General features: G+C 41.1%; 1 protein-coding gene across 5 annotated transcripts in view; it reads left to right on the top strand.

Moving 5' to 3' along the window:
- Window positions 1–12,958, top strand: part of ncs1b (neuronal calcium sensor 1b) — a 28,234-nt gene that overhangs the window by 14,122 nt on the left and 1,154 nt on the right. For 4 of the 5 annotated variants that reach the window (XM_028997318.1, XM_028997316.1, XM_028997317.1 and 1 more), the window contains 6 exons: window positions 2,430–2,454; window positions 8,208–8,346; window positions 10,165–10,243; window positions 10,812–10,900; window positions 10,999–11,076; window positions 11,991–12,110. In XM_028997318.1, coding sequence (XP_028853151.1) covers window positions 2,430–2,454; window positions 8,208–8,346; window positions 10,165–10,243; window positions 10,812–10,900; window positions 10,999–11,076; window positions 11,991–12,089 — 509 coding nt within the window. In that variant the 3' untranslated portion in view covers window positions 12,090–12,110. Of the gene's footprint in view, window positions 1–2,429; window positions 2,455–2,546; window positions 8,347–10,164; window positions 10,244–10,811; window positions 10,901–10,998; window positions 11,077–11,990; window positions 12,111–12,958 lie in introns of all 5 variants that reach the window. The other variant, XM_028997319.1, reaches the window with a different exon arrangement.

Genomic DNA, 12,958 nt, shown 5'->3' with positions numbered 1-12,958 from the left:
GTAATATTAGCCCCAAAGGATTTCATATCTCAAATTCCAGATTAGGTTTTTTGCATACATTTGAATGAAGAGTGGATAATCTTGTCATTTTGTACAACTTAATGCAGTTATTCATAATGTCAATCTTTACTTTACTTTACTTTACTTTACTTTACTTTATTTGGCAGACGCTTTTATCCAAAGCGACTTACAATGGGAAGACACCAGCAATTCTCGTTCGATTTCTATAGAATATCAAGTATACAACTAAGAGCCCTGATAAGGCTTAGACTTGTCATTGAAGAACATGCTCGGAGAGTGTTGGGTGCTAGACTAAGAAAAATTATAATGTATTTATACATTTTGTATTTATTTGTTAAATGTGTATGCATGTGTATGTGTCAAGGAGGACTGTATGCTAAGGACACAGGCAGTCACGTACTGTAAGATGTACAGTGACCCCCCCCCCCCCCCCCCCCCCCCCCCCCCCAAACTCTGCACCTGTACCGTCACACACCAAAATCTCACTCCCAGGTTTATGGAATCTCACTCCCAGGTTTATGGAATACTTGGCAGCTCTGTATTAATCATAAAGATAATCATAAAAAACATGTTCATGTTTGCTGCATTTATCTAACCTTTAATCAGGAAATTACTGGCTGAGAAAAACTGTGTTTCACTGACCAGCATGGTCATTGATGCATAAGCTGCAGCAGGGAGCGCTAAATGCTGATAAATGGTAAACCAATGGTTAAAAAATAACACATTAATGAATACGTATTAGCCAAGATAAGACTGTATTGGTGGCACAGAGACCAGAATAACCTTGGACGATTGGAAAGCGTTTTAACATGCATGATCTGGACAGACTAGTTTGCTTGTTAACTGTAGCTGGTAGAAGATTAACTACCCAACAGGGATTTTCTTGTTTACTTGCATATTCAGTTAATCAAATAGCATCCAAGTGACAAAAGTGTCTTCAAGAGAACTAGCATTCCAGGAATCTAGTAAAATGTGGACGTTTATCCACATATGATGTAAATTGTACATAGAATTACATTATTCAGTTTCAATTGGACTATGTGCTGCTCTGTACGTTCTTCTGACATATTTCTTTCCCCTAAATATTCCACTAACATCTTTTGTAATCACAGTGTGTGGTTTTGTGGCTTTCATGTTCAAATACATAATTAGTACAAGGTCCATCTGTACCACACACCAACATATCCCTAGTGGCACAAATGTAAGGCTCTACCGCACCCGCACATGGTGGGCAGAGCTGCGTGTTGGCTGGCATCATGTAGCTGTCTAAATAAGGATTTATTTGTGCACAAATTAAGTTAAATTTCCCCTGGTTTTCACCAGCAGATTTTACTGTTTGTTCCTGAACTGGCATCATGTGGCAAGACATGCTGTCGAATGTCACTGCCTATTATAAACTCTTCTATTTCCGTTTAAGCCTTGGTATCGTGTTGGCATTTAATCTTTGCTTATCCTTTTTGAGGCAAAACAATATTTCATATGCAAGAATGCTTATTTTAAAATAACTCAAAATACTGGAGGTTAATGTGGGACTCTAATAAGACTCATGTGACTGGCCATCTTATTCTCTAAGCAATAGGTTTTCTGTGGACACTGTGTGAACTATGTCTGGGTAGCGGGTAATTTAACTAGGTTATTGTGCTGTCTGCTGAATTCTCCTTTTAGGAACTGCGTGAAATGTAAAGTGATTTGTGTACATGACTGTAAAATACTGCTCTTATGATTGGAAATACTGGGTTTTGGCTGAATAGCACTAACAGCATTACCAGGGTATTTTCGTCCGGTGGACCTGGTGAATCTAAATAAGATTCAGGCAATCAGGTGGCTTCCAGCTCAGAAGGGCTGGTGACTTCCCAGTCAAAGTTTTATGAGTGCTTACCTGGGGTTTCGATAGTTTAAATTGCTTTGGTGTGTGGAACTGAGCGGGGAACTGACTGATTTCAGCCAACATTCAGCCGGCATTTCACATGTAAACAGAGTAGATTGCAAAGAAGTTCAGTTACTGGTTGAAATATGTCATAACAAGTCCATGTTTCTTCTGGATAAATGACTTTTTCTGAGACTAATCGGTTATATACTTGGGATCCAGGTTGTTTTGAATAATTATAAATCATAATGATGATTCTTCAAAACACCCTGTTTCTTATAGAACAATTTATGACCTAGAAATTCCTCTTTTTCACAAAAGCAAACATATACAAGATGCTTGCAGCTCTAGTCAGGATTGCCTTTACCTCGATATGATCAATGATGCATGTTGTAGCTTGAAGCATCACTTTGTGGCTGCTGTAATTAGGTCATGATATCAGAAAGTGACAGCACAGCAGTGTCTTCTTCTAGCTGCATTGGAATGCTTCCTCTGTAGTTATATTCACGCCTAATTTACTCTGTTTTGTTTTCTTTTCCAGTTACAGAAAAGGAGGTGCAGCAGTGGTGAGTATTTGTCTTTAGAGCCCCTATTTCCTCTTTCCCAAGCCCACCCTTCTCCACGCTCCACGCCCAGCGTGGTTGTCTGCTTTTGGCAGGAAGGTGGAGCAAGCTTTCATTTGTCTGCCAGCCATGGGCACTCTCAGCCCCAGCGCGCTTTTCATCTCTGTCGAGGAAGCAACAGAGACTCTTCCCTGATGCTGCGCCGATTCCCGCGGCCCGTAACACAAACGCTCCCTCTGCAGCCAAAGTCACCGCGCCTGGCCCAAATAAACAGGCCATGTGTCTTGTAAGCTCTGACTGGAGACTCAGCCCCAGACAGGCAGGCTGTGATCAGCTCGCTTTCCCTTTCCGCTGGTGCACATCTGAAGATGAAGGAGCCCAGTGAGACAAACCAGCCAGGAACAACCTAAAAGACATCTGTGGCAGAATGAAAGAGTCCACTCCCAAACTGAACAGTCAAGCATTCTGATTGGTGAACTAATGAATGTGACTTTGGAGAACATGCATTATGTTTTATATAGCAACCTACCACAGGGCGGACAGAGGCGCACACCACTCACACTCACACAGCCATACCTAGGGACTATTTCACATGTGCTTTTCACAACGCTTTTATACAGAGTGACTTACAATCACTTCATAGTTACAGCAACAGTCCTCCTGGAGCACCTCAGGATCAAGTGTCAGGGACACAAGGGTAGTAAGTGTCATGTCTTCAACCGCCGGTCCACTGCGGGCTCCCCTTTGTATTTTGGATAATACAATAGAATACAAAGGGCTACCCTTTGTATTCTTGTATTCTAGTTGTATTCTAGATAAGATAATTATCTTACTCATAAAACACTTCAGTACCTTCTGAACTGAACTTTATTATGATTGTTCAGTAAAATAATGAAATACATAACTTTATAAAGAACCTTTTTATACAAATGCCATAGATTTAACTCCAATCGAGTCAGCTGCTGGACAAACTGGACACAAGCCAGATTGAACCATAGATTCTTGGCAGAGTTTTGACTTATTGCGTTTAGTGTGACACCATGAAAGGCAAATGCAGCCAGAGACTCTGGACACATCTTGGTTCTGAAATTAGACATGCTGCTTTAGGATTTCATGAAATGGCTCTTTGTACCAGATGGCCTTTTAGGAGATTTGGTTGACAGCAAAATGCAGAAGGCTGCAAAACTTTGCCTTGAAGCCGTGGACCCCATTTTTACAAATCGCAAATCTATAATTTCTACTTTTACCTGATGCTGATGGAGGAATAAATCATCATTTTGGAGCCAGTAAAATTGTCACTATAATAGTGCATAAAACAAAACAACAGTTAGTACTTTCTGAACACTTGCCTACCATGTTAAAAGTTTAAGAATGAATGGTAAGGCTGTTGTTGTGAGTGAGCACAATTGACTTATTCATCAGCAGCCATATTCTATACTGAGCCATATTCAGTTTGATTGCATATCAATTAGTGTTTAATATTTAGCATGTATTCTCAAGGTTTCACCTAACAAGTTAAGAACCAACAAGACACATCAATGCATATGCACTGTGGTCAGTAGCCCTTCGGGACTCTTAACCCCCAGGCCTCCCGAACTTCAGCATAAGCCCCCATCAGCACCGTGGGCATGAGCAGCAGCAAGCGAAGTGTTGTGGTGGTAGGACGAGTGAATAGTGAGAGCTAATCTTTACCGAGGGGATATGCCAGATGGCGCATAATTAGTGAGGCAGGACGCCCAGACATTGCAGAGTGATGCTGGGCTGGATAGATTTACATCTCGGGATGGGTCGATCTTACTGTGCGCTGTATGCAAATGAATGCCGCAGCCCATTCTGGTTCTGTCCTGCAGTAGTCAGTCACCTTTAACGAAGCTCACCATAGATATATTGTCTGATAAGAATAAGAAGACAGTCTAAAACACCTCACAGCCTCAAGTTTTTATTTAACATGTAAAATGAAGATAAATCTGCATATTATTTTTACTTTGACAAATGACAAAGCAAAGGAAAACTATACAAATCTAATAAATTAGTGGAGAAACAAGTACAGACAAGCAATTACCTTAAGTATACATAAAAAATGCTGTGCCGACCCACTTGACCTTGATCCTTGATCAATATGGCAAGAGAAAAAAATCCAGGCGACTTTTCAAAGACGATTTATTAATTGAGATGCGGTGGCAGGAGCTTCCATCACAAAGATGTTCAACTGTGCATTGTTTCAACAGGCACTCAAATCACATAGTCATTTACGTCAATGGAAAGTAAAGAGGGTCAGGAATTGTGGCCGAATCTTGCATGTTGAGAAAAACAGAACAACTCTTCCTCTGGTGATTTAAAATGGTAGGACTTGAATCTAAAATAATGAGTGCGATGCTATAGTAGTCTATAGTAGTCTATTTCATTTTACAATTATTGTAGCCAATTTAAAATTTACAATCTTTAAAACTGACTAATCCATTAGGTCAGCACAGTAGCACAGAAAATTACACGACCAACAAAAACCAAGAAGAATACACATAATCAGAAAAAATATCACTAGGGGCAAGAAATAGATTGGCACAAGTAGAGGTTTCTGCTGCCTTTTTCTCATTGCATGTCCTGTGCTGTCATTTGTTATGCTAGATGTACTGAGAACCATTTTTCCATTGTCCTACACACAAAGGGACCCATTTTCTATAAATACAGCCAACACAAATTACTACACTGTTAATTTTTACAGTGGAGGGTTGAATGCTTGACTGCTAAAAAAAGACAATATTGATTCTTCAAACTCAATGAAACTCCTGAGCGTTTTGTGTTTTCACAAGTGACCATGATGACTTCATTGAACAATTGGCTGTCCATTATTTAACAGCCCTTGTGGTTGTGATGGTGGGAAAGTGGCTTCACTGAATCCAGAGTGCAGACGGCTGTGCTCACTGTTCCGTTTTATAATCCAGAAAGTTCTGCTGCCTTTTTACTTTTTTAACGTTTCTTTTATGTACATGGAAACTATTTTGAGGAAGCACGCCGGTTATGAGTTCTCTCCATGTCCCCATTGAATTTCCCCTGGTCCCATAAGTACATAGCTAGTATCAGTGCAGGACAACCACCAAAAAAATGTTTCCACAGGCCCCCTACTTTTTTTTAATCCCCTACCTTCATATAAAATGTATTTATAGCATTAGAAATTGCATTTAATGCTATGTAAAATGGAAACGTAGAATCTAATTTTATACTGCTTTATTTATTTATAAATTTTGGAACTTGTAAAATGTTACATGGCTGCTCTAAACTTAACCGAATATTCATTAGATCGTAGATTGTTTATTCTTCATAGTATGAAAGCGTACAAGTAATGTTATGCAACCTCATGGATGTGTTCCCTATTAGCTGGGAGCACTGTGTTTCCAAAGGAAAACCACAAGTCATCAGAGAAAAGTCATTTCCTCCTTTGATGAATGGTACCGCTGTTGCTGTGGGGCTGTAGACAGTGCCCGACTCTTGAAAAATAGTAAACAGATGTGAGAGAATGTTACTGTCTGACTCTCCCCTCCAGTCTCAAAATGTTGCCTAGTCCAAATGTGCTTTTTTCCCCCCTATCCTCCTTTTTAACGCTGATGACTCTTTGTCTCCAATTGGCCTCCCTCAGTTGATGAAATAATTCATGACATCTTCATCCCAAATGGGTCATCTATGAATCAGTATATTCAGTATACTGAATGCACATCGAATAGCAATTAGGTTTCATCGCTCACAGTCCACACTACACCTTGGCTCCACTATCGGCAGGAAGTCTGTGCTGTGTGGATCACAGGTTATGCAAATGCCAGGATTAATGTGACCTCCTTGGCTTTTAGCTCAAGCTCTCTATGGAATTTCTCCCTTCTTTTATGGGGAAGGATGAGGGGTGTTACTTTTTATCTCTAAAGGAGTATAAGTCCCTCAGAGTGAACAAAGGGAAAAAAAAGAGCGTGTGAATGAAGAGAGGTATTGTGCAACACTCCTCTCTTTATCAGCCTCTGGCCTTAATTAACGCTGTCCTTCATTAGTAGCTGTGAGACCTCTGGCTCCATGTGCAGTTCCATCCCGTAGAACCTGTTTTGGTGAGATAGAGATGTGCCGGTCCATGCCCAGGGGTCAGTTGCTCTCGGCTAGCGCTACCTTTGAACTCCGCCTTAGTGCCCTCTACACATTTACATTTGCAGGTTTTCAAAGCTCGCACTTAACATAATTGAGTCCTGATCTCCCCAAATACTCAAGTTTGTTTTCTAGTATCTTCACACCAGCCGATTCACACCGCTGGCATTTAGTAGCAGCAACATGAGTGACTCCGAGTTTCAACTGTGAAAGAAACATGATCGTTCATCAAAGATGTGGGTGTGCTTCAATGAAGTTATTCTGTAATTTGTACTTTCTACTTGATGTTGGAGTAGGCTATAAGAGGTGGTGTGGAGCAGAGTGGTATTTCCGTATAGTGAATGGGCAGGAAATTGATCCACTAGCGTGAATAGGCATGTAGGATGCCAATGACGTGATCAATTACATACACCTTCAGTTGATCAGATCTGCTGATAAATGAAATGAAATCACCATGGACACCATGGTGGGCTGCTGGCATAAAAGTTTGGACACACCTTCTCATTCAATGTGTTTTCTTTATTTTCATGACCATTTACATTGGTAGATTCTCACTGAAGACATCAAAACTATGAATGAACACATGTGGAGTATGTAAATTGTAACGTACAAATTTGTGACACACCGGGGAACTTGGGGCCGTCATGACAGGTGCCCATACACCTATCCTGTAGTCCTGATCATCCCAGCTGACACCAGTTAGGCTTAATGGCCCCCAGAGCACCCAGACGTTGCTGCCACATTGAAAGTGGGCACTGGCTCTTACCTCGAGTTTGGTTTTTGTTAGTTTCTGTCACTCAGACACATGCTTGTTTTTGTTCTCGCCTTGTTTACCCTGGTTTTGGCCCTTATGCCGTTTCTTTTGTTGTCATTAACAAAATCCTTTCCTTGAAAAATGTCCGACTTCTGCACATTCTTCACCCCTCAACAAAATTGCTATATTAGTCCATTAATGTGAGACTAATCGAGAAATCCAATCACATCGCATCAAACGATTAAAAAAAAATCATTAATAGATGAATCTCAGAAAAAAAACATGATTAATCATTAAAAGATAATCATTTTGTCCAGCCCTACAGCCAATTCTGCCATGTTTGTTTGTGCACCAGTTGTTCCAGAGCAAGGTAAAATAATTATTACGCCTATTATGCTACCAAAGTTCAGCTATATTGGGTCCTCATCTTGCATGGTACAGTATGGCATGCAGTTGTATAATGTGGCATACAGCTAACAATGTTTGGGTACAGTACTCATCAATATGTGAGCATATCTCCTGCAACACAGCTCAAACACAGTTTGAATGACAAGACAAAAAACTTGAACACCCACAGAGGGGGGTGGAATGCCCGTATTATTACAATTTAACAAGTGGCATGTATATTTAATAGTCACATTGTCAGTTTTCTGTGAGGCAATAATCTGCTGTCAGATTTATTCATGAATTATGCACAGCATCAAAGGGAAGACCGGAGATGGAAATGACATAGTTATCAGCTCACAGATCCAATTAAGGTTACGTGCACAGATGGAGTTATTAAATGACTGACGTCTAACCCTTTGGTTAGCTTCCTTGTTTCGGAGAACATGCCTTCTAAAAACGCACTTGTTTTCATGAATTTCACCCCTGCCTTCAGGTACAAAGGCTTCATTAAGGACTGTCCCAGTGGCCAGCTAGACGCTGCTGGCTTCCAGAAAATCTACAAGCAGTTCTTCCCCTTTGGAGATCCGACCAAGTTTGCCTCTTTTGTTTTCAACGTATTTGATGAGAACAAGGTAGGTTCTTTTTTTAAGAGCATTTTGTGGTGGGGCATAGAGACAACACGTTTTCACACTTAAAACGTTTTCCACTTAGGTGCTATATTATAGTGCCTAATTGTTCAATCAAGATTTACCCCTTACGTTCTTTACCTAAAGGAACCACAGATGTCTTAAGAAACACCCTGAACCATGAAGCCTTGTGTAATGCATTCCATGGGAAATTGTTATAGAAAGTTTTACTCTACATTATCGTCTTGAACCCTCCATAATCTTCTCTTAACCAATCAGAGGTCTGGTAGTTAAAGCGAATTAATCATGCATCTAATCATCTGTTTTTTTTTTCTCTGAGCTTCATTGCGTACTCTTTTCTGACCTGAGGGGCTACATGGTCTCTTACACTTGCTAAAATGGTGGAAATATAAATTGTAGGAAAAGGTTGCTGCCCATCTGGTGCCAGGGACGATTCATTTTTGTTCACATGCCATGTCAATATTTGTATGCATGCATGTTTCTGCATGTCTCTCAGTGTTTATCAGTGTGTATGTGTATGTGTGTGCATATGGACACAGTTTAGTGGGGGGTTGGTGGCACAGTATGTTTATTGAAAGGCTTTTCCCATGATCTATTATTCATTAAATAGCCTCATTTTGTAATCTAGGCAATCTGTTGATGTGATTTAGGTCCCACGACTGTTGATGGATGAATGACCTCCACGGCAATACTGAGCCATGGGGAATCTCTGTTCCCCTTATTTATTTATGGGCTTCATTTGTAAACCACCCTGGTGTTTACAGTATTCTCGCACTCCATGACTGTGAAAAATGTTCTAGATGAATGCATAGTAATGAACTGAATTATATTAATTATTTCTCATACGCTCAGTAACTTTTTAAAAATTCTTCCTTTTATTATGTTGCGGGGTTTTCAAACAAAAGAGAATGCATGCAACCAATTAAAGCTATGTTCCCATGATTTTCAGATAAACATTCAGTAGCCACTGCAAATATACATTTAATTACCAAACCACTGGCAATTATACCAAAATCATTAAGATGGTTTCTGGTGGAAGAGCTGTGCACATGGGTGGCTGCATGTTTGCATTCTTGTTGTCCTGGCACAGACGATGCATTATTAAATAAAAGTGTCTCTGCAGACTGCAGCCTGTTAAGGAGCAAAGTACAGTACAGAACTTTTCATGTAAAAAGAGAAAATTGGAACAGGAACAGAACAATCTCTCAGGACAGTAGTTGCATTCAGGCACAAACTGATCTACCCATCATTCTAGGAATTCCTCTGTGAATTAATAAAAAAAAAAAAAAAAAAAAAAAAACTCCCTATCTTTCGCCAATCCCCAAGCCAAGTTATGAAAGTGCGGCAAGCCTTGGGGTGCAAATGTGTCCCTGTTTTTTCCACAAAGTAATTGGTAACAGTGAACGCACTTGATGTCGCCTGCAACCGCGGTCAAGTCGAAAAGGAAGAACAGAGCGCCTACGTTCCCCGAGGCCACAGAGCGCGGCAATAGATCTGCATTCATAACACAGACGCCAGCCTGTATGGGTGTTTTTTTAGCTGCTTACAGTGTGAAGTGACTTTGTGGGTATCCGTCAACGGAACGTGTCTTTTTGCTAATGCCTGTGGCCTCGTGAGAGGGCCAGGTGCAGAACAGAAATAGTGCCGAGCCTTTTTGCACAAGGCTGCCCCACTTTTCCTCCGAATCCCACACACAACTTTTAGGATGGAGGTCACTCGCTTTTCCGTTTTATCTCTTCTCACGTTTTCCTCCAGACTCTTTCACTCTTCTGTCTTTATCAATCTCGCGTTTTTTCTGAACAGGATGGTCGTATTGAGTTTTCCGAGTTCATCCAGGCCCTGTCGGTGACCTCGCGTGGGACCCTAGACGAAAAGCTGAGATGTAAGTCAGCCAGTGACCCTTCAGTGCACCCTGACACGTAGGCGGCAATAACGGGTGATTTGGTCTTCCTTTGTTATGGATGAGGCGGGCAGGGTGGGGATCAGAATGGCCTTGTGTAATCAGAGTCATAATGGTGGGGACACTTAAAGTGGGGGTCTTGGTTTTTAGGTTTACTCAACCAAACATTATTCAGATCAAAAGCACATGTAAAATATTGCAGGTTAATTGCAATGACACTGTGGATGATGCAAGTACTGGAATTTTAAAATCTGAATGCATTTTAAATCCAATCAAAATGCATTTGATTGGATCTTTAAAATTCCTTTTGGGAGAAAAAAAGGAGATAGACTACCAGTATTCTGGATTGTTTAGCACATAAACATTGTTGGTTTATATTTATTATTCGTAAAAAGAGCCAGACCCTTTTGACTGGTAGTGTATTATTCGTAACAACAAAAGGTGATGGTTCAGTCTAATAAAATAGTACCCAGAATACCAACCAGGCCTGTTTTTCTGAGAGACACATGCACATATACACACACCAGCTGTCAGTCTGTCGTCTCTGCAGGGGCTTTTAAACTCTATGATCTGGATAATGACGGCTACATCACACGAGACGAGATGCTGAACATTGTGGATGCCATATACCAGATGGTGGTGAGCTATGCTGCGTCCGCAGATTCACTTGCCAAAGTTCGATGTCTAGCCATGGTATAAATATACTATTTCATGCCAATTGGATGTTTGTTTTTCAGGGAAACACTGTAGAGCTGCCGGAAGAAGAGAACACCCCGGAGAAGCGAGTGGATCGCATCTTTGCCATGATGGATAAGGTAGCCTTTCCCAAAATGTCCCTGTCCTCAGTTACCCCTTGGTTACTCTTTTTTGTTTCCTGTTCGTTTGAGACATACCCGAAGTGTCGGTTCGCTGCATCTTCACAACTCCAATCCCTGGCCAACCACTACGGTGTCACAATCATCGCATGCAGTCTATAAACACCAAATGGACATGCCAATTCCCTTAACTCTGCAGCTCGGGGCTAATGCACACCCAGGCCGGCCTCGGCCTGCCTCAGCTGAAAGACGATCTAGGGAGAGCGTTTCTGCGGTTGGGGAGAAGTTCCCCGAAATAAATCTCGCTACTAAAGGAGCGGTGCGGAACATGGGAATTAATGGCTTAGCCTGGCCCGCACTCAGTAGGGAGAGACTAGACCAAGCGAGGTGGAGGCAGAAGGTGGAGTGGAGAGCAGTAGGCACTTAAAAAAATCCTCCTTCACTCCTAACTCCCTCTACTGGTGAGAGAAGGGAAATACGCCAAACCTACAGGAGAGCAGCCAAAAACCGGAGAGGCTTCAAGGACAGATCTTGGTGGGGAAAACAAAATCTGCTGCGCCTGCTAAAGTTTTATAGTCCCCCCCTCGCTATTTCATTTACACCCTGACTATAAAACAGGTGGGTCCAATAACAGCCCACAAAAGCTGATACCTACCTACTTATTATTCTTGAGACATTCATGGTTTTCTCGCCCACCTTGAATCAAAGGTAGCTGTCACACACGGTTAGTACACGGTTATGAAGACATTAAGACACGACTTGATGTCTCTGCTCTCTGTGTACATATATGTACAAAGCCTGTTTCCTCACGTGCTGCAAACAAGTATAAAAAAATTGCATTAAAATGACCCTCACAGTCATCATCGATTTACAGTATGTGTTTGTGTGTGTGTGTGTGTGTGTGTGTTCTGTAGAATGCAGATGGTAAGCTGACGCTCCAGGAGTTTCAGGAGGGATCGAAGGCCGACCCTTCCATCGTACAAGCACTGTCACTGTATGATGGACTTGTTTAAGAACCCGAGCCTCGCGTCAAGGTAAGGTCAGTCACAGGCGTAGAGGCAACTGGGAAATCCTACAGATTAAATTTAATAATGAAAATGTTGGGTTAAAAGTTATACTTAAACACACATACATTATGTGTCATTAATGTTTGTTGTTGTTATGTACTATGAATATATGTACAGTATAGAATACATCTGTATGTATATTGTAATACATTGACCAGTATTAGTCAGTACATTACTAATATATCAATAAATATAAGGTGTGACACGATATATAGTGTGTTGTTTTTGTTGCATGTTGCCCGTTGTGTGGCTTCATTTTATGGTTTGGTTCCTTCTTGTAGGCCTTTGTGTCTTTGTGCGCCTAGTCTTTACTGATTGGATTAAGTGTCCTCTCAAGTCTGATTATCTGCTGATTGAGAGATGTGTATACATCATTTCTAGGATAAGACTGGCTCTCCTGTAGACCTCTGGCCTTCAGAATGAGTATCAGTCATTTTGTAACCCTGTCCTTTGTAACACATATATTATCCTTTTGGTTTTTATTATGTTGATCCTGACATGTTGGCCTCCTGCATCAATCATGGAATTAGTCCGTATTTACCTAATCGTCAACTTTGTATCTGTTGATCAGCAAGAGACATCTGAATTTTGGTTGACTTGCCAAAACGTGATCTTTTGTCAGAAAACGAAGCAGAGTACGCGAGGAGAAGAAAGCTTCACTTCGAGGGGATGAGCACAGTGCAGAATTGGCCTTTGTCAGCACTGAATGTGCCCTTCAGTCTTTGCATAAATTATTCAGGATCCATCTGCTGATTACTGGCAATCAAGGGCCCATGCAGACAGGAGTTGCCTTGAAACTTTGGGCACTTACCTTT

The sequence above is a fragment of the Denticeps clupeoides genome, chromosome 11 (assembly GCF_900700375.1).
Source record: "Denticeps clupeoides chromosome 11, fDenClu1.1, whole genome shotgun sequence".
NCBI lineage: Eukaryota > Metazoa > Chordata > Actinopteri > Clupeiformes > Denticipitidae > Denticeps > Denticeps clupeoides.
Note: the sequence above shows the minus strand (reverse complement) of the source record. Positions and strands in the feature narration are given on the sequence as shown.